This window comes from Cebus imitator, unplaced genomic scaffold, assembly GCF_001604975.1.
Source record: "Cebus imitator isolate Cc_AM_T3 unplaced genomic scaffold, Cebus_imitator-1.0 Scaffold101, whole genome shotgun sequence".
In the NCBI taxonomy this organism is placed as follows: domain Eukaryota; kingdom Metazoa; phylum Chordata; class Mammalia; order Primates; family Cebidae; genus Cebus; species Cebus imitator.
In genome coordinates, this window is record NW_016107416.1 from 1,559,151 (window position 1) to 1,585,301 (window position 26,151).

The 26,151-nt window shown below is 49.8% G+C and overlaps 4 protein-coding genes across 10 annotated transcripts in view; 1 reads left to right on the forward strand and 3 right to left on the reverse strand.

Moving 5' to 3' along the window:
• Window positions 1-85: 85 nt before the first annotated feature.
• Window positions 86-8,255, reverse strand: SRA1 (steroid receptor RNA activator 1). The gene is made up of 5 exons (XM_017536795.1): window positions 7,114-8,255; window positions 6,835-6,960; window positions 1,652-1,851; window positions 834-942; window positions 86-684 (listed from the first exon to the last, which is right to left on the reverse strand). Exons 1-5 carry the CDS (start codon window positions 7,172-7,174, stop codon window positions 473-475), a joined length of 708 nt encoding a protein of 235 aa, XP_017392284.1. The 5' UTR covers window positions 7,175-8,255; the 3' UTR covers window positions 86-472.
• APBB3 (amyloid beta precursor protein binding family B member 3) lies at window positions 7,939-13,933 on the reverse strand. Of its 5 annotated transcripts, none has more exons than XM_017536789.1 (13): window positions 13,867-13,933; window positions 13,418-13,581; window positions 13,260-13,336; window positions 12,316-12,376; window positions 12,009-12,155; window positions 11,756-11,883; window positions 11,499-11,504; window positions 11,242-11,356; window positions 11,021-11,105; window positions 10,675-10,758; window positions 10,292-10,407; window positions 9,966-10,157; window positions 7,939-8,490 (listed from the first exon to the last, which is right to left on the reverse strand). In XM_017536789.1, exons 1-13 carry the CDS (start codon window positions 13,913-13,915, stop codon window positions 8,254-8,256), a joined length of 1,461 nt encoding a protein of 486 aa, XP_017392278.1. In that variant the 5' UTR covers window positions 13,916-13,933; the 3' UTR covers window positions 7,939-8,253. The 5 variants fall into 5 exon arrangements, with proteins under 5 accessions (XP_017392278.1, XP_017392277.1, XP_017392281.1 ...); XM_017536788.2 differs by having other exon boundaries at window positions 11,242-11,377; XM_017536792.2 differs by lacking the exon at window positions 13,867-13,933 and adding an exon at window positions 13,781-13,856 and having other exon boundaries at window positions 11,242-11,377.
• Window positions 13,934-13,992: 59 nt separating this feature from the next.
• SLC35A4 (solute carrier family 35 member A4) lies at window positions 13,993-18,813 on the forward strand. 3 transcript variants are annotated; one of them, XM_037741421.1, is made up of 3 exons: window positions 13,993-14,519; window positions 15,457-15,680; window positions 16,275-18,813. In XM_037741421.1, the coding sequence occupies exon 3, from the start codon at window positions 16,877-16,879 to the stop codon at window positions 17,849-17,851; it is 975 nt and encodes a 324-aa protein (XP_037597349.1). In that variant the 5' UTR covers window positions 13,993-14,519; window positions 15,457-15,680; window positions 16,275-16,876; the 3' UTR covers window positions 17,852-18,813. The 3 variants fall into 3 exon arrangements, with proteins under 3 accessions (XP_037597349.1, XP_037597350.1, XP_017392282.1); XM_037741422.1 differs by having other exon boundaries at window positions 15,513-15,680; XM_017536793.2 differs by having other exon boundaries at window positions 15,582-15,680.
• A 148-nt stretch (window positions 18,814-18,961) lies between these two features.
• Window positions 18,962-26,151, reverse strand: part of LOC108310047 — a 22,406-nt gene continuing 15,216 nt past the window's right edge. Inside the window, 7 exon segments of the mRNA XM_037741501.1 lie at window positions 18,962-19,719; window positions 19,721-19,909; window positions 19,988-20,146; window positions 20,952-21,060; window positions 21,062-21,108; window positions 23,888-24,096; window positions 25,501-25,634. Coding sequence (XP_037597429.1) covers window positions 19,603-19,719; window positions 19,721-19,909; window positions 19,988-20,146; window positions 20,952-21,060; window positions 21,062-21,108; window positions 23,888-24,096; window positions 25,501-25,634 — 964 coding nt within the window. The 3' untranslated portion in view covers window positions 18,962-19,602.

Genomic DNA, 26,151 nt, shown 5'->3' on the forward strand with positions numbered 1-26,151 from the left:
GGACTTTCCTTTTGTTGAGGGGAAAATCTCCCTGTTCTATTTGAGTACGTTCTCATGCTGAAATGAAACCATCCAAAGACAGAGCTGTTCTGCCCAGCACAGGATGTGCTTTTAGTCTAACTTGGGAAAAAGTGGTAGGCAGTAGTCTGGTTGTACCCAGCAGATCCCTTCCTGATGAATGGAGAAGGGAAAACAGTAATTTGCAGATGCACAGGGAGCAGCGCAGTCGAGGACACCAGAGGGGACTAGCTTGGCCTAGGAAGTGTTCATCTATCCAAGACCCACCACTGAGATGTTTTTATTGAAATGCATGTTATGAGTAACACATGAACTCCCTCTGGCCCAGGTGGGACCTTTTCCCTCATAGGTGGGTCAGGCCCAGTGGGACAGTCTCGTTGGTAAGAGGGAGCCAAGTAAGAGAAGGCCTCCAAGGCGTAGGAGATGGTATCAGGTGAGTCCGGGGAACTGATGGTTATGGCGCCTGCTGGAAGCCTGGTATGGTCTGGTTCTCCTCAGCTGTGGCTGCAGATTTCTCTTCATTGGCTGCCTCCTCTGAAAACAGACTCCTCTTTTCCGCAATTAATCTTTTAACTCCTACCATCCACTGACTGACCTCAGTCACATGGTCAACCATGAGTGAGCGGTGGATGTCATCTGCTGCATCCCACTGGTGGGTTGAAAGCTCTGAAGACAGATGGGGGTTAAGCAAGCAGCCTGGGGTAAACGAGCTTCCATGCCTCCCCTCCCGTTGATCATAATCTCAGCACCTGCTCCAGCACAGCCAACCACAGCAGGACAAGGGATTTAGGCTATACCAAAGAACCCACCCATACCTTGCACCAGTAGAGCCATTCTCTTCTTTACAGGTATTGACAACTTTCCTCCAGCCCACCGTTCCTGCAGCAGTGCCAGGCGTCGGCTGATGTCATCACATACCTGTTTCTAAGAGATGGCCTCCAATTCAGTGCTGCCAGCCCAATAAGGGGAGGAGAGGGAAAGGCAGCACCATACAGGAAGCACCTGCTTTCTCTGACCCACACTTTAGTCTTTAGAGCTCTGGTTCTTTACCCAAAGATTAGAGACCCCACTGAAAAGCTGATGAAACCTATGGATCTCCTCCTGTGACTAGAATTTTAAAATTTTAGGGGCTTCTCAGACTCTCAGAAGCTCATCCTATAGTGTTACTTCACAAATAAGAAAACTAAGAGCCAAAAAGGTGAAATTGCCATGGTACTTTCCCTTTCTTTTGACATTCTTCAGATCTCTTTTTCTAAGAACTAAGAAAACACTGTACCTAGAAGAGGTTTATTTCTCCCTAACTGGGCACAATATAAATTTCCTAAGCACAAAATCAGCAGCATCTGCTCTGAATGGCATGGACATACAGAAAATCAGGTTGTTCACTAATAGGAGCTGAATTCAACTCGTTCCCACAGCACCTTCTACTGATTGGTCTTCAAAAGTCTTGTTAATGCTCCTGAAATCCTGTGTTTATTTCACTGAGAAGGCCTTAGCAGATTCTGAAGGAGTCCATAACTCTCAAAGGATTAGGAGCCATTGTCCTTTGGGTCAGAGGGTCTATCTCTGGGAGCCATTCTGGATTTGGCTGTGAATGGGAGCCCTCTCTAACCTCTGATGTGCTAGGGCTTACCTTTGTGTGGCCACGGCAATCTTCCAATGCCTGTTCCAAAGGTCTCAGCACATCTTCCATCAGAGCCTCAGACTCAACTGGGAAACTTGTGGGCTCCACACCAGAGGCAGGACCACTCCCCACAAGTGGAGACGTGGGATTACTTGAAGGAGGTGGAGGCCCCATTGGGGGAGGCCCAGGAGAAGTCTCTGAGGCGGGGACTGAAAAGGTACAGCAGGATCAAGCAACATGGCTTAAATGGGTAAGAAGCTTAACTCTTAAGAAGGCCTACTCTCTGAGACAACTTATTCCTTCAAAAATACACATTTATGAAGTACCCACTCTATGCCAGACAATGTGCTACGCACTAAAAGATTAGAATAGTAAACCAGGCCTGGTTGCAGTGGCTCACGCCTGTAACACTAACACTTTGAGAGGCCAAGGTAGGAGGATTGCCTGAGCTCAGGAGTTCAAGACCAACCTGGGCAATATAAGGAGATCTCGTCTCTACAAAAAAAATGAAAAATTATCCAAGTGTGGTGACACACACCAGTAGTCCTGGCTACTCAGGAGGAAGTAAACCAGACAGATTAATTTCCTGACCTTAGAGAGTTTAATTCTAGAGGGAGGAAAAAAACACAAGAAAATTACCAAATTATGTTACATGCTACAAAGAAAATGGTTTATGTAATAAAAATGGGAGAACCTATCTAGACTAAGTGTTCAAGGAAGTAAGGTACATTTAAGTTTTTCTGAGCTCACTTGCTATGTGACTTTCAGCAAGTTACTTTCAACCAGAGCTTGGGCTCCTCTTCTTTAAAATGGGGATGTATACAATGCCACTTATTTTACAGGGTTGCAGTGAAGATTCAGAATATAGGTACAGGTTGAGTGTGGTGACACATGCCTCTAATCCCAGCAAATTGGGAGGATGAGGCAGGAGGACAGCTTGAGCCCAAGAGTTTGAGAGCAGCCTGAGCAACACAGTAAGATCCTGTCTCTTACCAAAAAAAAAAAAAAAAATAGAGCTGCTAGACTAGTATGTAGCAAAAAGTACAAACCGAGCTGTTTTTATTAAATTAAGAACTAATGGATGGGATAGATGCAGCTATGAAGAGTTGAAGGAGCCAGGTGTAGTGGCTCACACTTGTAATCCAGCACTTTTGGGAGGCTGAGGTGAGCAGATCACGAGGTCAGGAGTTCAAGACCAGCCTGGGCAACATAGTGAAGCCCTGTATCTACTAAAAATTTTAAAAAGCCGGGCGCGGTGTTGGGAGCCTGTAATCCCAGCTACTTGGGAGGCTGAGGCAGGAGAATTGCTTGAACCTAGAAGGTAAAGATTGCAGTGAACAGAACTCATGCCACTGCACTCCAGCCTGGGCAACAGTTCACGACTCTTGTCTTTAAAAAAAAAAAAAAAAGAGAGAGAGCTGAAGGAGCAGGTACTAGGTAGAGGTGAGAGCAGTGCCCAAGAAGCAGGAAAAGTCTTGACTTGAATATTCAAGAGACAGAAATGAGGCCTGTAAGGCTAAAAATTATCACTGAAGTAGTATGAGCTATCACTAGAGAGGTAAGCAGGGGGTCCAGACCCAGCAGGACTTTAGGAGAGTTTGGTCTTGAGTCAGTGATACTGGGAAGCCACTGCAGGTTTATAAAAGCAAGGGACGATGTAACCAGACTTATTTTTACACACGCCTGCTCTGTGAAAAACTGATGGAAACAGGTCAACAATGGTGGCAGGAACACCAGTTATGAGGTTGAGTAGTCCAGGAAGGAGATGATGCTAGCGTGGACTAGGGTAAAAGAGTAGATGAGGTGAATGTAGTAGTCTGAGATTTACTTAGGAGGAAGTAGCAACAGGAGTGGATTGGGAGTGAGGAAGAGAGAAGTCAAGTTGACTCTTAGTTTCTGACTTTAGTAATGGGAGCCACTGACAGAAAGAAGACCGGAGGAGAAAAGTCAAAAATTTACTTTTAGGTATCAGTAGCCACAAGGATGACTAATTCATTTAGTAATTTGTCATTTCAGTTGACCTCTTAACCTCCAGTTATCATTTTTTCCCACCCTACGTCAGCCTCTCATCCCCCTGCCTTGTTTACAACACTGTCACCTCCAAAATCTGATCATCCCTTCCTACCCCTTCCAGCTCACCTACTTTGATTTCAATGTACATTAAAATCACTCCCTTATAAATATTCTTATCTCCTTTATCTCCTCCCATTGTCCCACTTTCCTGATTAAACCCAACTTGCCTGCACTTGGGAGGAAAAACAGAAACATGCCGATACTTTATTATCAGCATGGTTTTACCAGATTTTAAAAGGCACCAAACACTGACTGGATATTTTGCCTCATTTTTTCCACTCTTCAGAATTTATCTTCCTTTCCCTGCTATCTACTTCTGACACTGCCTGATGTTGCACCAAGAAAGTACAGGTCATTAAACAGAAACTCTCATCTTCACACCACCAGTCCTCCTAACCCACCTGCATTTGTGGCCACTTTTCTTCTTCTAGTAATAGATGAAAAGGTTCCTGCTCCTATCAAAAGCCATCTTTCCACCTGTACCCTGCATCCTAGCCTCTCGTCTTCTCTAGACTTCCCTACTGTAATTCTCTCTCTTCTCTTACATCATCAGTTCTCCCTCTCTCCTGAATCATCCCATCAGCATACAAACATGCTCTAGTATATTACTATCAAAACACTCCCTTACTTCACATTCCATTTTCAGATACTGTCCCATTTCTTATATTCACTTCACAGCAGAATTTGAGAGAGCTGTTTATAGTCACTCTACTTTTCACATTCTCTTCTTAGCCCATTCCAGCTAAGTTTCTGTTCTCACTACTGTAGAGACTGCTCTTACGATCACTAGTGACTGCTATGTTTTTAAAATCTAGTGGTTCCTTGTCTCTATCTTGATGTCTCAGCAGCATTCATCACTATTGATTCATGACTTTACACTCTCTTATTTTCTTTTTTTTTAATTTTGGTTTTGGTTTTGTTTTTGAGATGGAATCTCGCTCTGTTGCCAAGGCTGGAGTGCAGTGGCACAATGTCAGCTCACTGCAACCTCAACCTCCCAGGTTTAAGAGATTCTCTGCCTCAGCCTCCCAAGTAGCTGGGATTACAGGCGCCTACCACCACACACAGCTAATTTTTGTATTTTTAGTAGAGACATTTTTGCCATGTTGGTCTTGAACTTCTGACCTCAGGTGATCTGCCCGCTTTGGCCTCCCAAAGTGCTAGGATTACAGGCATGACCCACCGCACCTGGCCTCTCCTGTTTTCTTCTTTGGCCATTTCTCAGTCTCCTTTGCTTATTCCTTCTCTACTCAATCTTGAAATGCTAGAAAGCCCTAGGGCTCTGTCCCTGGCCTTATTCAAGCCCATGACATCAAATACCATCCCCATAATGGTGACTTATTTCTCTAATTCTGGCCTAGACCTTTCCCCAAAAATAATAGCCTAACTTAGCAGAGCACCCCACCCAAAAAAAACTCCCCTCTCCCAAAAACCACTATCCCCCAGTCTTCCTATATCAAGCAAAACATTTTGGTTATATGGGCTCCTCATATATCTACTCATTCCTACTGACTTTCTCCATCTCATATCCATTCAACTCCTAACACCCTTAGGCAAATCATTAAATCTTGCCTATATTACCATAATAGCTGTAATTTGTCTTTCCACTCCCCTAAAATCTTGTCTTCACAGAGCAGACACAGTGATCTTTCCAGAATGTAAATCAGTCCCTGGTTCTCAAGCTAGGAAGATAGTGCCCACATATCAAATGTCTGGAAACACTTTTGGCTGTCACAACTGGGTGGATGCTACTGACATCTATTGGTGGAAGTCAGAGTTGCCGATAAACATTCTATAACACACAGGAGAGTCCCTCACAAAGAATTATCTGGCCACAACCTATCAATACTGCTGAGTTTAAGAAACAAAGCCTTGGGCCGGGTGCGGTGGCTCAGCTCACACATGTATTCCCAGCACTTTGGGAGGCTGAGGTGGGTGGATCAAGAGGTCAGAAGATCAAGACCAGCCTGTCCAACCTGGTGAAACCCCGTCTCTACTAAAAATACAAAAATTAGACGGGTGTGGTGGCGCATGCCTGTAATCCCAGTTACACAGGAGGCTGAGGCAGGGAATCCCTTGAACTGGGGAGGCGGAGGATACAGGGAGCCAAGATCACCCGACTGTACTCCAGCCTGGGCCACAGAGTGAGACTCTGTCTCAAAAACAAACAAACAAACAAAAAAACCAAGCCCTGTATCATCATTCTACAGCAAAAAGGGTGTGGAGAATGGAGGGCAACTGAAAGAACCAAACCTGAGTCCCTTTCTTGGGGCCACAGCACAGTCCATTTAATGGCCTGGAAAATTCTCGGGGGAAAAGGTGGCTCTCCTCTACTTTAATCTTTTCAATGGCTTCCAACTTTATGTAGATTAAAATACAAACTCCTTATCCTGGTGTACAAAGCCCACAATGCTGTAGCCAGCCACTCTATCAGTCTCTGAATTGGCCAAACTTGTTCCTGTTGCAGCTGTTTCTTTTGCTTGGAATGCTCTTGTACATGATCTTTGTGTGGCTTAAATGTCAGCCCCTCAGACACCTACTTACCCAGTCATATTACATCACTGCTTACTTCTCTCTACACCCTCACCACTATTTCATCTTTCAGTCCATCTCCAGTGCTACAACGTGTACTCCCTGAAAGCAGAGATCTTATGTTTTAGTCACTGCTGCCTAGTTGGCCCTTAAACCATCCCTGACTCATAGTTAAGTGCTCAGTAAATAATAGTGATTAAATAAATGAATCGCTGTGAAGTCTGAGACGATTATCATATACCCAAGTGAAAAAGGAATGAACAAATTGATATGCTACTATGAGCTTCTGGTAAGAGATACAGGTTAACAAAATAACTTGAGGATAAAAACTATATTAAAAGCCACAGGGTCTGGATGAGATCACCTAGGATGAAAATATAGTCTTTTTAAATCAATATACCATTTAGTAATCTAAGCAGCAGAGAAGCGGCTCGGAAAAGCACCTGCCCTGAGACCCTTACTGGAACCCCAAAACCTCTCTCCTTAACTTAAGGAGTCCTCGGGGAACAGAAAAAAGTCTTGCGGACAGGCTTATCCCTTACACTGCCCATTCTCCGCCGGTCTTCGAGCACAGGGGCCCCACGCACCTCTGGGGGATCCATCCTGGGGTGCAGCGACCCTCTTGGTGAGTAGCGTGCGCCGGGGTCCGCCGGCCTGGGTCTGCAGCCCGTATGAGAATTGCGGCGGGTCGTTCCAACCGCGCTCCTTGTTGCCTAAGGAAGCGAGGGATGTATGAAGCGAGCCCAGAACTCCACCGTTAGCTTATATTGGGGATGGGAAACAGAGGGTCCATACCCCGCGCCGCCACCTCCCCTAGCCTAGGCCGGGGCGAGGACCTAGCGCCCTAGCCCGCCGGCCGTGCTCACCCGGCTTCACGTACAGCTCCGCCATCTCCACTTCCGCTTGGCCAGCAGGGCAGCGCGTCATTTCCGGGGCGACCGCTCACAAGGGCCGGGTGAGCCGTGTCCTGGCCACGCGATTGCTTGGAGCTCTTGAGAGTGGATGGTCGTTCACAACCGGCGGGAGCCGCCGTGGGGACCCTGCGCCAAACTCCCCAAGACTCGAAGGCTCTATCTAATGTATTGGGGCCCTGGTCACAAGGCACCAGAGGTTGTTGTCCAGGAGCCAGCGCTCTAGAAGCCTTCATCCTCTCTGGAGCAAGTTCAAACAACCAGACGCTCCCACATACGCCCCACTGTGATCTAGCAAGGTTGACTTCTACAGCCTCCTCTGTGCATTGCCCTTCACAATCTACATATTCACGTCTTGTAGCCTCACTAACTAGTACTCAGCTTCCTTCAGTACTTAGCTCAGATGTCAGTTCTTCAGGAGGCCTTCTGGAATGTCTTAGGCCAGGTTAAGTGTCTCACTTGAGCTCCCACAACCCTACAACCCTCTGAAATTTCCTAGTTGAATTACATCACATCTGTCTTGATTCTTGTTCATCTCCCTGACAGTCTCAGAAGGTGGGACTCTATTTTATTACATCCCCAGTGCCTAGCTTAGTGCCTGGCACAGAGAAGTGCTTAAAAAAATATGTTTGTTGAATGAATGAAGTCAGATCTCCATCACACCCATACTGTCATGTGACTACAGAGAGCCACCAATATCAAGCACAGACACAAAGACACTGATCTCACACAGGCTGTTAGCCCCCAGCCCTGTCCCAGGCCCAATATACTCATACCCAGTGAGGTCACTGAGGGATTTTTATTTGCACTGATTTTGCTATAAAGTGTTACTGAGGTAGAGCCAATTGTCCAGGGTTGGACGGGCAAGGAACACAAGGACCCAAGGAAAGGGGAGCCAGGGTCCTAGGTTGTGGGGCAATGCCTCCCAGTGATCCATATAAACAATAAATCGGGCAATAAATAGACGGTGGACAAGGATCAGAGGGACAGGCAGAGAAGGCTCCAAGGGGTGACAGGCTATAGGCCTTGGGGAATAACGGGGTACAGTGTTAGGCATGGACCCAGAGCCTCCTTCCCCAGCCTTCCCAGGTAAGTTTAGGGCATATGGAGCAGAGAGGGTTTCAGCCGGAAGGCATCAAGGAAAGAGAAGACACCCCGCTTTCGAGGGGTTGCCCCTGCACTGCCAACCCCTCCTTTGAGCAGGGGGAGGGGCAGAGGTCCTCCTGGGGAATCCATGGAGCTGGTCCGCTTGAGCCGCAGGCGGGCACGGGCCTGGGCACCCCAGGCCTTGCCTCGAGCTGCAGAGGCCACAAGACACTTCTGGTACTGAACCTAGAGAGAAGGGGAATTTGAGGATCCAGCTACTTTCTGCCCCTAGACTCCCAGAAATCTTCTGCTGGACAGAGTACTGGCCAAATCTTCTATCTGATAACAAGGTTGGTAGCTGGCTACATGTGAAGTTTCTAGAGCATTCCAGGTAGCTCAAAAATCATAAAACGTGTATCAAGCACTTAAGGAGGGCTGGACACTGCTAAGTGCTTTGTATAATTCAGTTATTTATGAAGTGTTATCCCTGTTTTGCAAATGAGGAAATTGAGATTCAGAGACTATATGACTTGCCCAAGGTCACACAGCCAGAGAAAGGCAGAAATGGCATTCAACCTAGTTCTTTCTGATTGCAGAGCCTGAACTCCCAATTACATGTACCACTGTGCTGCCTCTTTTCCATCTCTCACTGGTGTGGACTAGTCCCTGGCAAAGCAGATTCCCTAGTCAAGGGTAAGGGTATACAACTCAAACTCCAGCCTCAATGCAACTGCCCCCAGTCATCTCATCTGAAAGGTTCAAAGGTATCCTAATTATCCTTCCTACCTCCTCTCTTGTGTCCTCCAAAGCTTTTAGCCATATTATAGCTTAAGTGGTCATCCTAATTCATAAACCTGACTTCACTGTCCAGCGTCAATGATTCCTAGTGCCTCCAGATGAACTCATCACCCTGACCTGTGAGGTTCCCCATAACCTGGCTTCTGTCATTCTCTCTGATCTCATCTCTCACTACATCCCCCTTGCATGCCAGATACACTAGATTCTTTCAGATACTCTCATCCACCAATATCTCTCACCTTCACAGCGAAGGCTCCCGTGCTTGGCACACCTGCTCCACTCCCTTTCAGCTGGCTAACTTCCTTCTTGGACTCTCGGTTTTCTATCAGCTCTTACAGGTAACCTTCCTGACCCCTAAAAGGGCCACCTCTTCCGTCAACCAGTCGTGTACAACTTATTTCTGGTCTATCTTGGCTCTATCCTAAGTGTTTTGTGAAGGCAAGGACTGTGCCCTTTATAGCACTAAATCCTCAGGGTCATCTATGGTGCCTGGGACCCTGTAAGCACTCAAATTTGTTGAATGCATGAGTGAACTGAACTAACAAAGTGTAAGCAACCCACACTCAAATGCCCACAGGTGCCAGGAAATAAATAAGACAAACAGGATCAACAATGTCTACTCTTTAGAGCACAGCTTCTGCACAATTCTGGCTGCATGCTGACATTTATACGTGTGAACCAAGTGCCAGAGCTCTTGATATTTTAGCAAAAAGAAGATAGTGATTATTATGTGAAATGTCCTGTCCTGTAAGTATTGGCAACTAATTAAAACTTACTAAAAACAGCATGAGGGCCCAAACATTAATGAACCAGAATCAGCCCAGGTTTATGATCTCTGAAGAGGCTGCCGACCCTGAGCCCCAGTAAATAGTGGAGAGCAGCTGCAGGGCAATCCCACCCACCCATTCCCACCCCTGACTCACCATACAGGCAGCCTGCACAGCTTCGGAGAGTCCCCCTGCATGGGGCTGGCACCAGAAGGCTGCGCACTGGAAGCTCTGACGGCCCAGGTCAGCGATGAGGCCAAAGGTGTGTGGGTCGCGGCCAACACCAATAAATGTCACAAGGCGCACAGGGCACTGCCACAATGGCTCCTCCTCTGTACTGGCCTCTGCCTGCCCACACCAGGCCTAGTCACTAGAGGGCCAAGCACTGGCCAGACCCACTGAACTTTTCTGGCAGCAAGCAGTGACCCCTCAGCATCCCTGCTCACCCCTCCAAAGCCCCCAACTTCACCCTCTTCTGGTACCTGAACGGGGTATGCAGTCATGAGAGAGTCAGACACACTGAGCGTGGTGGGGACCCAGGCATTCCGGTCCCCCCTGGCAGTGAGGGCACCAATGGCCTCGTTCAGCACATCCATGCCTAGGGGAACATGCCCAGCATGTCTCCCAGTTGTAAAGAAAGAAAGAGTCTGCAGGGAGTGTCTAGGCCCCTCTCACTGACTTCGGATTCAGAGATATGGGAACAGGATAGCTGGGGCAAGGCTTAGAATTCCGAATTGGGAAGGCTGGTACATTCCAGGCCATAACAAGGCCATGGGAGGACTCTGAGAAATGGTAGTGAGCCCCAGCTCATTCACCTTCCCCTTGCTTTACACAGCCCACCATATGCAGCCCCCTCAGTCCTCACCCATGGCTTTGGTGACTGGCAGTGTCCCCATGTACAGTGCCTCATACTTCTGAGCAGCCTGGCTCACCGCATCCAGCAACTCCACTGAAATATAAACATAAAGTTGGCCTGGCAGCTCTCTCAATTACCCTTTTCCCCACCCTTCTGATGGGGCCAGGACTCAGGTCAAAGCTGGTGCTGTTAGAAGAAAGACTCATAGATGCTCCTCCAGCTCACGGCTTGGGATCCCTGAGACCAGACACCTCAGAAATTTATCCACAGAAGTACTAAATAACCAGAAATCACCCATCCACAAAGCAGCACCAAAGCAGCCTGATGCAGCAATGCAGGACTCCCCTCCCCATACCTTGTCGTGGCAGGTCTTCAGGGGAGATAGGATCTGGGGAGCAGCAAGAGGCATCACCACTGACCCCTACTCGCTCTGACAAGATCTAAAACACAATGAAGCCAGCATGACCCATAGGGAGAGAGGGAAATTAGGGTAAAAGGGCCAATACCCCTCCAACTACCTTGGAAGCTTCAGACCCAATCCCTTACCCACATTCCCTGCCCCACCCCGACCCTTACCTGGGCACAAAGCCCATGTAGGACACTGGCAATGGCCTTGGCAGGAACATCACAGCGAAATACATGGCACTTGAGCATACAGCTGTCTTTGTCACTTGCCACAAAAGCGAAGTCCCTAGCAGGGGCAGAGATGGGGCTGGGGTAGAGGCTGGTTAGAGGAAGGAGCCTGCAGGAGGCTGGAAAGTCAGGCTACGGATATGGCAGAGATGGAGTAGGGAGGTCAGGGATGGGGCTCAGGTTACCTGGTTTTCACTCACCTGTCACTGTTCCGGAAGCATGTGGGAGCACAGAAGGGAATCAGCCCAGCCTCTTGGGCTCTCCCCCATCTGTCCCTGCTGAGCTGGGCCCACCCTCCCCAACCAGGGCTGGACCAGGCAGGGGAGGCAGTCGTGGGTCCACATCAGAGGATCTGTGTCCAGGGGTTCAAGTACTGGGGATCAGCATCAGTGGGGATCACAGCCTGCAGTAGGGAGGGAGAAGTAGCTCTCGCTTGGGGGAATGTAGGCATCCTCACCGACCCTTGGAGCTCCCCACGCCCCACACACGGATGTGCACCAGAGGCTGGCAGTGGATCAGACTGTGGTCCAGGGGATTCACCAGGCTCATGGCATCCTTCTTCAGGATCATCAGCATGTTCTGGCCCTGCCAAGGACAGAGCTCAGTCCAGAGCTCAGATAAAGGTCACTGCCATGGGAAATAGGCAATTCAGGGACAACTACCTCTGCTGGGCACTGGGCAAAACCCACTGTGGGGCCCAGCCAACTTACCTCACCCCAGGCACCATCTGGGGGCTGGCTCTGGCTGCGGGTCTGGGCCAGCTGCTGGATGCAGTTATTGACTGCAATACTGCTCTTCCCCGGTGCCAGGTCCTCTTCAGGTACTTCTACCCAGCCCAGAGAGCGAACTGCAAAGCACTGATGGGTTGGGAGAAGGGACAGGAATAGGGATGGAGTAAGGTGGCAGGTGCCACAATACAAACACCCTGCCTTCATCCTTGATGACCTCTGCTCAGTCCAATCCCACCCTTGGTCTTTCACTTGGGACCTCCCAATGCTCTGTGGCCCAAGTCACTACCTTAGCCCCTGGCTCCATGCTCTGGATGTAGGATTCTTCACCATACCAGGACAGAGAGTTACTGAAACAAAGCAGAGCTGTAAAGAGGACCACATTTCCTATAGTAGAGACACTTGTGAGGCCTAGACTACTTGATGAGCACAGGATGAGGGGCAAGACCCAGAACACAGCCCCAGATATATAAAACCAAGGCATGGTAGAGCCCAGGACATATTAACAGAACATAAAATGTGGCTTAGAATTTGAGGGAAAATTCGGGACAGAGGACCCAGACATAGGACATAGAATAAAAGTCACCAAGGCCAGGCACAGTGGCTCATGTCTGTAATCCCAGCACTTTCGGAGGCCAAGGCGGGTGGATCACGAGGTCAGAAGATTGAGAGCATCCTGGCCAACATGGTGAAAACCCGTCTCTACTAAAAATACAAAAATTAGCTGCGTGTGGTGACGTGTGCCTGTTCTCCCAGCTACTCGGGAGGCTGATGCAGGAGAATCGCTTGAACCCGGGAGGCAGAGGTTTTAGTGAGCCGAAATTCGGCCACTGCACTCCAGCCTGGGCGACAGAGCAAGACTCCACCTCAAAAAAAAAAAAAAAAAAAAAAAGAATAAAAGTCACAAAATGGAGCAGGGTCCAATATGTGGACCAGAACCCCAAACTAGGACAAGAGACCCTAGAACACAGGACTTAATGGCCAAGGTCTAGAACATGATAGCTTAGGACCAAGAATATGAAAAACATGTAGCTACAAACAAGAGCTTAGAACAAGGAATAAAACTCAAAATACTGACAGTTCAGAACATGGGACAGAGTCAAGAACACAACAGAACCCAAAACATGGGACAGAATTCAGACCCTAGGCTGGAAAGCAGGCCATGGGTCCAGCTGCATTTTTGAATGCCATGGAACCCCAAGCCTTTCATTTTGCCTGGGCCACCCCTGTTACCTCCGGTCCAGTGAGCTCTCCAGGCTGGAGAAGGATCTCCCTTTGGGGGGCCGCAGTCCCCAAATCCCCTCCGTTTCCTGTGGAGTGAGGGTTAGTCAGTGTACTAGCAGACCTAGGTCCACACACGGGCTCAGACCTCTTCCTCACACTCCACCTACCATGCCTGGGTTCTCCGCATCTCCTAGTTCCCAGGTTGGGCGCTGCCACTGGGTGCTACCGCTGGGTACATGCCAGTAGTAAGTACCTGCAGCATCGTGGATCTTCCTCCAGCCAGGGGGCAGGCCGGGCTCCCCTTCCAGACTCTGGTCCCCCCACAAGTCATCTACAGGAACACCGGGTTAGAAAAAAGGGAGCATATTATTTGTGAGTTCACAATAACATGTTATCATAATCCACTCTCCATCCACAAAATGGGTCAGTTCTTAGGCTGAAGATCCAAGCTCCCCAATCTTGAAGGCATAACACGTAAAGATCGGGTTCATTAGTTTCCCCCGGTCCCTACACAGAGACGTATCCCCCACCCTGTCTTTGAGCCCCAGAGTAGCCTTTCGCATTCCCTCATCCTCCCTCAGCTCCTGGTCTTCCCACCGGGCCCCTCCGTGCACACCATCGCAGTTGACCAGAATGATGGCCAGCATGTAATCCTTGCCCAGCATAACCCCTGCCGCTCTCCGCCGGCCTTTGCCGGCCAGCACTCTCAGCCCAGCGTGACCTCCGGAGCTGCTGCGCCTGCAAGCCCAGCCTCTCTGCACCGAAGGCTGCCGGGCCAGCTGGCGCCGTACAAATACTGGGCGGGACATGGGCCGGTCCTGGGGGCGGTCCTGAGCTGCACCGCCCGCCGAGGGGTGGTGCGTCTAAACAGGCGTCTGGAAGCCCGAATGGCTGCGTGGTGCAGTGTGTGAGTCCGGGGGAGGCGCACGAACGCCAGCGAACGCGCTGACACCACCGCGCAACTATGAGCTCATCAGGCCCCGAAGACTGCCAAGACGAACATGCATCGCGCGCTCGAGTGAGATCATCGCGCTCGGGTAGAGAATCAGCTCACGCGTAGCCGGGGACTCGATGGACGGAGTCACGTGGAAGTATCACGTGGCAGTATCTGGGCGAGGCGGGCTTGGTTGTTAGGAATGCACCTCACCCTTTACAAAAGTGCTCCGGAAGTGCCTTCGCCCTCAGTAAATATGGCCAAAGTAGTCGGCACTAGGGAGGCGGGGCAGCGCCTGCGCAACAAGTTCGGCGGGGAAGATGGCGGATGACAAGGTGAGTAGCCTTGGGGGTGATCTGCAGCCGGGCGTGGTCTTCACTCCTTGACTTTTATAGTTCCTAGTAGAAGCGACTCTGGAGCGGCTCAGGAGTGAGGATGTCCCTTGCTTCTTCTGAGGCTCCTGTCAACTGTCTTAACAGTGTGGAGTGGTGTGGGGAGAGCATTCGGCGAGGCGGGAGGAGCCGTGGATTCCCCCGATGTCCCCTCCTGGGAACCATCACGAACCCAAGTAACTAGCACATACTCAAACACATTCACCTTGAAACACTCCTCATTTTACCCCATTCCCTACCCCCTGAAATTTCCTTCCCAGTGACATGATGTTTCCAATCACACGGACACTCACACCACCCTCATTCAAACACTCCCTTGCATACACTCTGAATTTCATACTTATATGCGATCAGAATCACCCAATTCATTTACTTACACACTTGCCGACAGTCATTCTCTCTCCTTTTTTTTTTTTTTTTTTTTTTTTTTTTTTTTTTTTTTTTTTTTTTTTTTTTTTTTGTCATTCTCACTTGCATCCAGTCAGTTTGGGATGGCCTTAGGCAGAAAAAGGTAAAGCCCAGACAGGAACCAAGACAATCAAATTGTCCAGGAAGCCGCCTCGATCCAGTACTCACCATTGGTCTAGAATCTCAGCATTACCCACACATTTACAAAATGTCAGGCACTAGGACATAGTAGCCAAGACAGACTCGTCACGACTTTCAAGGAGCTCATAATGGAATTAGTAGTGCTTTTCTGATGGACCTAAAGGTCCCCTAGCTGTCCTTCCCACCTTTCCTACATACTGCTTGCTATATAAAATTCTTATCGAGGTTGATGTAAGTTACTGATTCAGATCCCATCTGTCAGTCCCTTCCTGGTCCTGATTTGAACTCTGTGCTTTTCAATGCTTTTCTTCCTTTGCCACTGCCATCTCAGGAAGCCTTTATAGGAAAAGGTCTTTCTGACTCATCCCATCCCCTCCCAATTCCCAGCTTCTAATGGAATTGAGCAAGGGGTGGGGCTGAGTCAGACTGCTGGAGCCAGCCTCTCCCTTGTCCTAGGATTCTCTGCCTAAGCTTAAGGACCTGGCATTTCTCAAGAACCAGCTGGAACGCCTGCAGCGACGCGTGGAAGACGAAGTCAACACTGGAGTGGGCCAGGTAAAGACTGTCCCACTCCTCCCCTGCCGTAGGCTTTATTGCCCAACACGCTGTTGAGAGTGTTGAATGAATGGTAGAGATTTATTCAGCAAATGATTATTGAAGGCCTATTTTCAGTCACCCTAAGGACAGTTTTTTCTGAATGGCACATGAACTAACATCTTAAGCAGTGGTTAAATAGGTGAAGAGGGGAGGAAAGAACATTCCAGGCAGATAGAACAGCATATGTAATTGTGATTGGAGTAGCATTATAAACATGAGGGGTGAAAGGAGGTCCCCTTGGCCACAGTAGTCAGGGAGCATGCTGGGAAATGAGGCTGGAGAAACCAGCAGGGCTAGGGGCATCTCTGACCTTGTGTGGCAGTAGAGTTCTATGATTGGAGCTTTCTGACCCCAGCGTTCTGAGATTGTGTGATCAGAACTGCTAGGTTCTTTTTCTGGTCCCAGAACCTTGGGAAAAATCTGGAGAAAATACCACGGTTGTCCAGGGTGAAGAGGAGCAAGCGGTGGAATGCTCTAATCCCAGCTTGAGTAGCCCCTGAACAGAGTCAGGGAAGAGCCTAGCTGAGTTTCCTTTTGCATTTTTCTCTGCAGGATGGCTCGCTATTGTCCTCCCCATTCCTCAAGGGATTCCTGGCTGGCTATGTGGTGGCCAAACTGAGGGCATCAGCAGTATTGGGTTTTGCTGTGGGCACCTGCGCTGGCATCTACGCAGCTCAGGCATATGCTGTGCCCAATGTGGAGAAGACATTAAGGGACTATTTGCAGTCGCTACGCAAGGGGCCTGACTAGCTCTGGGTGCCATGGAAGAGGCAGAATGAGCAGCTTGACCTGCAGGTGCAGACACTTTATCTGGATTCCCCAGTTGTCATCCATTTGCTGTCTCCAACTTTCCTGCCACCTTTATCCTTGCTTCCCCTCCTGCAGAGTGTGGACAGTAGTTCCGCAGACTGCACCCTGGATTCCATCTTCCCCTTCCTGACTCCATGGGACTGGCCCCAAGACTGCAGCTTCAAGCGCCACCAGCTCCTTACTTTTCAAGCCCTGACTGCGGAGTTGGTAGATAACTCTGATCCTTATTCTCTCTGGCGATGTTCCATAGCTCCTCCTTCCAGGGAGCTGGCTTTGTAACTTGATTTTCCCCAAATGTGTTGTAATTCCTGCTGCCCCTTGGCCATCCAGGGTCTGGTGTGGGTATGAGTGTAGAGGATGGGGGTATGCAGGGCCTGGGCCGTCCCAGGCAGGCCCGCTGGACCTTGATGCTACTCCTATCCACTGCTATGTATGGTGCCCATGCCCCATTGCTGGCGCTGTGCCATGTGAACGGCCGTGTGCCCTTCCGGCCCTCCTCAGCCGTGCTGCTGACTGAACTGACCAAACTACTGTTATGCGCCTTCTCCCTTCTGGTGGGCTGGCAAGCATGGCCCCAGGGGGCCCCACCCTGGCGCCAGGCTGCTCCCTTCGCACTATCAGCTCTGCTCTATGGCGCCAACAACAACTTGGTGATCTATCTTCAGCGTTACATGGACCCCAGCACCTACCAGGTGCTGAGCAATCTCAAGATTGGAAGCACAGCCCTGCTCTACTGCCTCTGCCTCCGGCACCGCCTCTCTGTGCGTCAGGGGTTAGCGCTGCTGCTGCTGATGGCTGCGGGAGCCTGCTATGCAGCAGGTGGTCTTCAAGTTCCTAGGAACACCTTTCCCAGTCCCCCTCCAGCAGCTGCTGCCAGCCCCATGCCCCTGCATATCACTCCACTGGGCCTGCTGCTTCTCATCCTGCACTGCCTCATCTCGGGCTTGTCTTCAGTGTACACAGAGCTGCTCATGAAGCGACAGCGGCTGCCCCTGGCACTTCAGAACCTCTTCCTCTACACTTTTGGTGTGCTCCTGAATCTAGGTCTGCATGCTGGCGGTGGCCCCGGCCCAGGCCTCCTGGAAGGTTTCTCAGGATGGGCAGCACTCGTGGTGCTGAGCCAGGCGCTAAATGGACTGCTCATGTCTGCTGTCATGAAGCACGGCAGCAGCATCACACGCCTCTTTGTGGTGTCCTGCTCACTGGTGGTCAACGCCGTGCTCTCAGCAGTCCTGCTGCGGCTGCAGCTCACAGCCACCTTTTTCCTGGCCACATTGCTCATTGGCCTGGCCATGCGCCTGTACTATGGCAGCCGCTAGTCCCTGACTACTTCCATCCTGACTCTGGACCCTGTATATTGGGTGCCACCACCAGACCCCCCTCCCAGGCGACCCTCCCCCTCCCCCTCCCCTCAGCAGCCCTGTAACAAGTGCCTTTTGGGAAAAGCTGGAGAAGTGAGAGCAGCCAGGTTATTCTCTGGAGATAGGTCGATGAAAAGATACCCCTAGGAGACGCGAAGAGTGGGTTTGCTTAAGGAAGTGCTTACCATTCCCCATCCCCAACCAAGTTCTTCCAGACTAAAGAATTAAGATAACATCAATACCTAGGCCTGAGAAATGACCCCATCCTTGTTGGGCAGCTCACTGCCTCATCCTGCATGAACACGGTTGATGAAGGTGGGGTGTGGGTAATATGTGGCTTTCCTTGCCTACTTTGGTCATCCCAGTAGAGCCACTGGAGCTGGCTACTCCAGCCTAGCCCTGATGCATGACTCTTCCATAAAGAATACTCAACCTCCCACTTTCATGCAGGAAGGCGCAGTTGCCACAGATTATACAAACATTATCCCAGCCATTCTGACAATCTTCCCCCAGTTCAAGCAATGCCTAGAGACATGCCTCCTGCCCTCTCCACAGTGCTGCTCCCCACACCTAGCCTTTGTTCTGGAAACCCCAGAGAGGGCTGGGCTTGATTCATCTCAGGGAATGTAGCCCCTGGGCCCTGGCTTAAGCCTACACTCCTGACCTCTCTGCTCACCCTGAGGGCCGTCATGAATCCCGCTACCCACTCTGAGGCTCCTGGGAGGTACCATGCTTCCCACTCTGGGGCCTGCCCCTGCCTAGCAGTCTCCCAGCTCCCAACAGCCTGGAGAAGCTCTGCACAGAGTGACCTGGGACAGGGTACAGGAAACCTGTAGCTCAATCAGTGTCTCTAACTGCATAAGCAATAAGGTCTTAATAAAGTGTTCTAGGCTGTAGGGTGCTTCCTACAACCACAGCCATGATTGTCTTGTGTCTTCTATTCACACAACTCCCCTCAAACAATTTTGTTCCTCTGGGGTCCTGAGTAGCTTAATTCTGGGGTAAATTTTAGACTAAGAAAATTGTTTTCTCCAAGCTGTTACCAGTGGCTTTATTTCCTTTCAGAGCTCCTTGGAGCTGAGACATTTCCGTGTCACAGAGCTTTCGAAATTTCCCTGGAGCACAAAACTTGAGTCCTGGGGAATGCGGAGGGAGTTGGGAACAGAAGGTACTGGGCCCAGCAGGATGAACTAGACTCTAGAAGCTGATGTGGTTTTGGTTTTCATTCCCTCCGGCTCCCTCACAGACAATTCCTACCTGTCAGCTGTCTTAAAATCATGGCCAAGGGAATGTCAGACCCTGCTTCTATGGTAGAATACATGGTGAGTTTCTTAAAAAAAAAAGGCCAGAGGCGGGGGCGGGGGTCCTAGGCCTATCTCAGACCTATTAAAGCAGAATCTTAGGGAACAGTGTTTGGGAATCTTTTTCTTTCTTCTCTGAAGCTCCTTAGGTGGTCCTGATGCACACAGAAGCTTGTGAGCCACTACTATGCAGTGTAGGACTATGGACAGATTTGAATTTGAATTCTGGCTCTGCCACTTAGCTGCGTGTTCTTGGGCAGTTGCTTAACCTCTCCCAGCTTTAGTTGCCTTATCCCTGAAATGAGGATCAAGTGGTACCTACTATATGTGGTAGCTGTAGAGGCTAAATAAATTAATATTAGGCACTTAGTAAGGACTAGAACAATGAGACATGGTTCATGCTATTAATCAACCATACTGAGGATCAGCTTGGTTTTGTCTCACCTTTCTCTCCCTTCTATGAGCCCAAACATTAGGAGAGAGGAAGCCTCCTCTAAAGTGTTCCTGATCAGATTTCTCCCCAGGGCAGAGGTCCAGCATGACTGCCCCCAGCCTAGTCTGCACCCTGCTGAAGCTGCTGGTTCTGAGCTTGGAGCTCCTGATTCTGTGTGGCCAGGTTGATGGTATCTTCCAGGATGCCAGCCAGCAGGCTGTGGTGACGATGCTCTGTGGTCATGGCCTGCTTCTCCCACAGGCCCTGCCAGGCTTGGAATACCTATGCCCAGATTCAGAGGTGTCTGTCACTCGGCCAGCCTTGTAGCCAGCTCAATGCCTGCCCTCCATCCCCACTCACCCGCAGCACATGGTGTGTCTGAGCTCGGGTGGCCTGCACATGCAGGTCATAGAGGGCTGCCAGGTCCTGCTCTGCCATGTCCCGCTCTTCGTGAAGGGCCTGCAGCTGGAATCTCAGCACCATCTGTTCCTGCTGCCATCTCTGCGTCTCCTCGCAGGCCTTCAGTGATAACACATACTCTTTGCTGAGTGCCACTCATGTGCCAGGCTCTGTGCTAAATACTTCAAGTGTATTATTTTATCTAATAACAACCATGTGTGGCTTTGCCATCTTACAGATTTGGCAACAGTGAATCAGAGAAGTGACCTAATTTGCCCAAATTCTCATGGCTAGTGAAGGTCAGAGCTGACATGGCACATGCCTTTCAATGGTTTGCAACTATCCTTGGGGTAAAGTCTAAAGCCAGAGCTGTGGCACACACTTTCTTTAGCCGTGCTTCTGACTACACACCTGTTCAGCTCCAGCCAGAATGGAGAATTTGCAGTTCCCAGACCCACTTTGCCATTGCTTCCCTCTGAACCTTTGCTCATACTGTTTTGTCTTCTCTGAGAACATGTCCCGACTCCACGCAACCCCACCACATATCCATGTTATGTTTCTTAATTTGTTCAAATAAGTTGTATCTATGAGTGCCTTGATGTGATGAGCAGTAACTGCCCTTGTGAAGCTCAGTGTCCAGTGAATTCTCCTGGCTGATTTCTGCCTGTTCTTTAAGGCTCAGCTTAGATGCCATATCCTCTGATCCACTCCAGCCTGGGTCACATATGCCTTTTTGGTCCCACAAGCCCCTAGCTACCCCATCCCATCACTTAGCACTGATAATTGCCTCATCTATCCCTGACAAGGCTGTGAGGGCCATAAGAGAGGGTATGAACCAGTTGGTTGTGACTGATGATGGATTCCCAGCCCCTAGCACAGTACCTGGACCAATTAGAACCTCAAACCCTTAGTTGACCCTCCTCACCTTCTCTTCAGCCACCAGGCCTTTGACCTGGTCATCTGCCACCTCCTCCTTATGTTCCAAATGCTTCAGCTTCTCTCGAATCCAAATTTGGTGCTGCTCCCTCAGTCTGCCTCCGGGCCTGGGCCAAGAAGAACTGCAGGGCCACATCTGGTACCTGCTGGGCTCGGTCAGAAGTCCATGTGCGTGCACAACTTTAGGACCAGGGCCCAGCTTTTCCAATAGAACTTTATCACCAGAGCTGCTCCCAGAACATCCAGGACCTAATTGACCTGGAAGAGCCTGTAGCCTGGGCAGAGACTCAGGAGGCCATGGTGGGGAGGGGAAGGTAGTGGCTCTGCCAAGAGGTGCCATAGTGGTCCTCAGGATCCTGTACCCTTCATCTAATCAACAGGAAAACAGCCCCTCCCCATGGCCCTCCTTTAGGGGTCCAGTCACCCTCAGGTCCTTTATTTGTCAAAAGCTTCATATTTCTCCCTGACATGGGGGCAGGGTAAGCAGGGACACATTAGCTGGGCTCTGTAGCTCTTCACTCCCCCTACGGCTTCCAGTTCTTCCTGGGGTACATGAGGTATTACCTGTTCCTTAGGGTGCTCGAGGGGATTCTTTCGGTGGAGCTCATGCCTTAGGGATGCCATTGTTCCTGCCACTAGAGGAAAATTTAATTAATCACACTAAAGGCGGAGGAGACGTCCCACTCCCAGCTCACCCCCAAGTCCCAGACCCACCCTGGGACTCTCCCTCGAGGCATAGGCTCTGGCTTCCTGGTGAATCTGTCACCTGCAGAGAAGATATTGGGAGTGACAGTTCCACACCGTTCCTCCCAGGACAGCGTAGGTTAAGATCAGGGCTTGAGGCCGGGCGCGGTGGCTCAAGCCTGTAATCCCAGCGCTTTGGGAGGCCGAGGCAGGTGGATCACGAGGTCAAGAGATCGAGACCATCCTGGTCAACATGGTGAAACCCCGTCTCTACTAAAAATACAAAAATGAGCTGGGCATGGTGGTGCGTGCCTGTAATCCCAGCTACTCAGGAGGCTGAGGCAGGAGAATTGCCTGAACCCAGGAGGCGGAGGTTGCGGTGAGCCGAGATCGCGCCATTGCACTCCAACCTGGGTAACATGAGTGAAACTCCGTCTCAAAAAAAAAAAAAAAAAAAAAAAAAGATCAGGGCTTGAAAATCACACAGATCACAGGTCCCAGTCCCTTCTCTTCTTAGCTGTATGACCTGGAGCAGGTGATCAGCCTAGTCTCCATGTTCTTCTCTATCAAATTGAGCTGATAAAAGTTGTAGACAGCATGAAATGAAGTGCTGCACCGAGAGCACTGAGCAGTAAGCACTTGCTCAGTAAATGGGGGCTACCATGCCTGACTCCCAAGGCCTAAGGCTGTAAAAACAAGTTGTAAGCAATTATGAAAAAAAAAGAGAAAGACCAGGAGAGGCTGGACAGGGGCAGGGTTTCAGCCACCCTGTGATAAATCATGGAAGAGCAGAAAGGCCATGCAGCCTAAGGAGATGAAAGAGGACTAGATTAGGAGTCTAAGGACTTGAGTGGGATTGTAGTTCTGCTGCCTCTGATTACGCCTGTGACCCAGGCTCATTGGTCTTACATCTTTTCTTTTTCTTTTTTATGGCAGAGTCTCACTGTATCACCCAGGCTGGAGTGTAGTGGTGCGATCTCAGCTCACGGCAACCTCCGCCTCCTGGGTTCGAGTGATTCTCCTGCCTCAGCCTCCTGAGTAGCTGGGATTACAGGCATGCACCACCGTGTCTGGCTAATTTTTGTGTTTTTGAGTAGAGATGGGGTTTCACCATGTTGGCCAGGCTAGTCTTGAACTCCTGGCTTCAGGTGATCTGCCCACCTCGGCCTCCCAAAGTGCTGGGATTACAGGCATGATTAAACCGTACCCAGCCCTCTCACATCTTTCCTTTTCTTTTCTTCTCTTTTCCTTTTTTCAGATGGAGTTTCACTCTTGTTGCCCAGGCTGGAGTGCAATGGCACAGTCTCAGTTGACCGCAATCTCCACCTCCCAAGTTCAAGCTACTCTCCTGCCTCAGCCTCCTGAGTAGCTGGGACTACAAGCGTGTGCCACCACAAAGGGATAATTTTTGTAGTTTTGTAGAGACGGGATTTCTCCATGTTGGCCAGGCTGGTCTTGAATTCCTGACCTCAGGTGATCTGCTCACCTCGGCCTCCCAAAGTGCTGGGATTACAGACATGAGCCACTGTGCCTGGCCTCATATCTTTTCTTGAAGCCTCAGTTTGCTCATCTGAAAAGTGGGCACAGTGTTATCTTTCCCCTCTCCAGTCCTTCCCTCCTGACTCTTCCTCAAGTTTTATTCTCCAATAAATCAGCTGCTTGCACTTCCCCAAGGGCACCAAGCACTTCCTTGCCTCTGAGTCTTTGCCTGTCATTCTCTCTGCCTGCAATGTTCTTTACTCAACTTTATTGACCTCCTTCAGGGATTGCTTCCTCCATGAAGTCTTCCTTCTCTCTCTTGCCAAGGCTAACTTAGATGCCCCATAGAATTCTGCGTTTATAAGCCTGTCAGAGCACCGATTATGGTGGTGTAATTGTTTCTTCCCAGGAGAATATAAGCTCCATGAGGACAGGGAATTCCCAGGGCCTATGTGGCACTGTGCCCAGCACACAGTCGGTGGTCAATAACTGTTTGGGAATCAATAAGTCAATGAATGGATGGAGGTCTTCCTCAAAGTGCTCTGGAAAGACGACAGGAAGGCAGACACAAACGAGGTTCCTAAAAGCGTGAATGCGAAGACATACCTGTGGTTCTGGAAGCTCCACCGCCTCAGTTCTGGCTCCTTTGAGCATCTGGCTTTTTGGGCATTGGCTTCACGCTTTTACCACCTATGGAGAAAGCGTTCAAGGTAGGCACTGGCCATGGCTGGCCCAGGTACCCTCGGGCCTCACCTTGCTTACCTGTAGCTCCCGCAGTGCCCTGCCCAGCTGGCTTAGCCCACTGTCTGTCAGGATGTCCCCAAGGAGGCCTAAACGCAGGGACCTCAGGCCAGCCCGGCAGGCCTGAGCCTCTTCTACTGCATCCCACAGGGTGGGCTTCACCTGTTTCACCTGCATCCTTCTTCCTGAGGCCCCCAACAGAGCAGCCTGGAGCAAACTCAGGGAGCTACCTAGTAAGGGGACACTCCAAGTGAATTATGCCTTCTTGTGGATTCCAAAGCACACTGCCTATAATACTTTTAGTTTTTATTAGTAGAACTATTGATAAAATCTAACCCCCACCAGGCTTTTACATGTGTTTGATGACACTTCACTCAGGCTGTTCATGGATTGCCTCTTTTATCCACACAACGCTCCAATCAGACTAAAGGTCTAATCTATCCTGGCTCCCCGGACATTTTCCAGATGAGGCAATGGAAGCTCAAAGAGGTCAAGCCACTTCTTGGCAAGTGGCAGAACCGGAACTCAAGCCCATGCCCTTCATCATGATACCAAACTGGCCTGAAGATAAACACGTCTGGCCCTCACTGCTTTATCCTTGTGGGCGTGAACTACTCTAACGTATGTTCCTCTTTCCAAGAGGCCTAGCACAGGGGAAGGTCTGGGAACTTACTAGCCAAATGAATGTGTGTTTGTTGATTTTGGAGACGAGAGCCAGGCATATTTTTACTCTTTTGTTATGGAAAATTTCAAACATATACAAAGTATAGGAAATGCCATCTACCTGTCACCCCATTTTGACAGCTATCAACTCATGCCATTTCTGTTGATCAATACCCCCACCATAACCTCCCCCAAATCCCTGACATCGCAACATTTCAGAGGGTTGATTTTTTTTTCTTTTCTTTCTCTAGCATCTACATTAAGAACACAGAGGCTTGATTTATTTATTTATTTATTGAGATGAAGTCTTGCTCTGTCACCCAGGCTGGAGTACAGTGGCATGATCTCAGCTCACTGCAACCTCTGCCTCCCAGGTTCAAGCAATTCTTCTGCCTCAGCCTCCCAAGTAGCTGGGACTACAGGTGCCTACCACCATGCCCAGCCAATTTTTGTATTTTTAGTAAGAGACAGGGTTTCACCATGTTGGCCAGGCTGGTCTCCAACTCCTGACCTCAAGTGATCCACCTGCCTCAGCCTCCCAAAATACTGGGATTGCAGGCAGACATGAGCCACTGTGCTCAGCTAAGGCTTGATTTTTAATGAGTGTGTGAAAATAGGAGAGTCCCTTCCTTTCTCTTATCCTCTCTCTCCTCATCTATAAATTAGGCCTGCCTCTCTTTCCTCATTTGTAAATTATATGTGCCTTATGGGGTTGTGGTAAGAATCAAAGGCATTTGTGCAAAAATGCTTGGTAAGTGGTGTAAGGTCTCTGAAGAGTGAGGAGTTGCTTTCACTATTGACCTTGCTTTGCCTTTCCAGTTTGTCAGCCTAGGCACTCTGAGGCCCTCTTGAAGGGTCAGGCTCTCTCTCTGGGCTGGGGTTGGGGCTGAGGCTCGTTGGGTGATGGGAGAGGCAGGCCCAAGGACAGATCTCAGAGCTTCCCAAAGAACCCCACACTCTCCCCTGGCCACCTTGAGGGTCCAGACGAAGAAGCAGGCCACTGTAGTTGTTTCCTTCCAAGAGCCGTGAGACAATCCAGGGCAAAGAGCCCTCTGCCTCCTCACCAACAACTTCACCAGCCAACACCCGCAGCAGGGGGCAGTCTCTGCAAGAGGGAGAGAGGAAGAAAGGTGATATCCTCTGGTGGATGGGGAAAGAAATTGGACAGAATTACACTCTGATCAAAAGGGCGACTATTTCCAGAAACGTTTGCGCATCACTAGACAGATCTGCAACATTGTGTAGATCTTTATTTTATTAATATTATTTTTTAAATTACAGAAGTAATACATTCTTGCCGGTCATGGTGGCTCACGCCTGTAATCCCAGCACTTTGGGATTCCTAGGCTGGAAGATCACTTGAGGTTAGGAGTTTGAGACCGGCCTGACCAACATGGTGAAACCTTGTCTCTGCAAAAAATACAAAAAGTTGCCGGGTGTAGTAGCACACGCCTGTAATTCCAGCTACTACGGAGGCTGAGCCAGGAGAATTGCTTGAACCCAGAGGGCAGAACTCTAGCCTAGTCAATAAAGCAAGGCTCTGTCTCAAAAAAACCCAAAAACCCAACAAAACCCAAACCAAAAAAACCCAATAGGCTGTACCATCTGCATTTCCACCAGTA

Coding starts and splice junctions, on each gene's coding strand:
- SRA1 (XM_017536795.1), bottom strand. CDS start 7,174: ATGACGCGCTGCCCTGCTGGCCAAGCGGAAGTGGAGATGGCGGAGCTG. Junction 6,961..7,113: donor GGAGCTGTACGTGAAGCCGG/GTGAGCACGGCC, acceptor TCGCTTCCTTAG/GCAACAAGGAGCGCGGTTGG. Junction 1,852..6,834: donor CCAGGATGGATCCCCCAGAG/GTGCGTGGGGCC, acceptor GTACCTTTTCAG/TCCCCGCCTCAGAGACTTCT.
- APBB3 (XM_017536788.2), bottom strand. CDS start 13,915: ATGCTGGGCAAGGATTACATGCTGGCCATCATTCTGGTCAACTGCGAT. Junction 13,582..13,866: donor CATTCTGGTCAACTGCGATG/GTGTGCACGGAG, acceptor GTGTTCCTGTAG/ATGACTTGTGGGGGGACCAG. Junction 13,337..13,417: donor ATGCGGAGAACCCAGGCATG/GTAGGTGGAGTG, acceptor CTCACTCCACAG/GAAACGGAGGGGATTTGGGG.
- SLC35A4 (XM_037741421.1), top strand. CDS start 16,877: ATGAGTGTAGAGGATGGGGGTATGCAGGGCCTGGGCCGTCCCAGGCAG.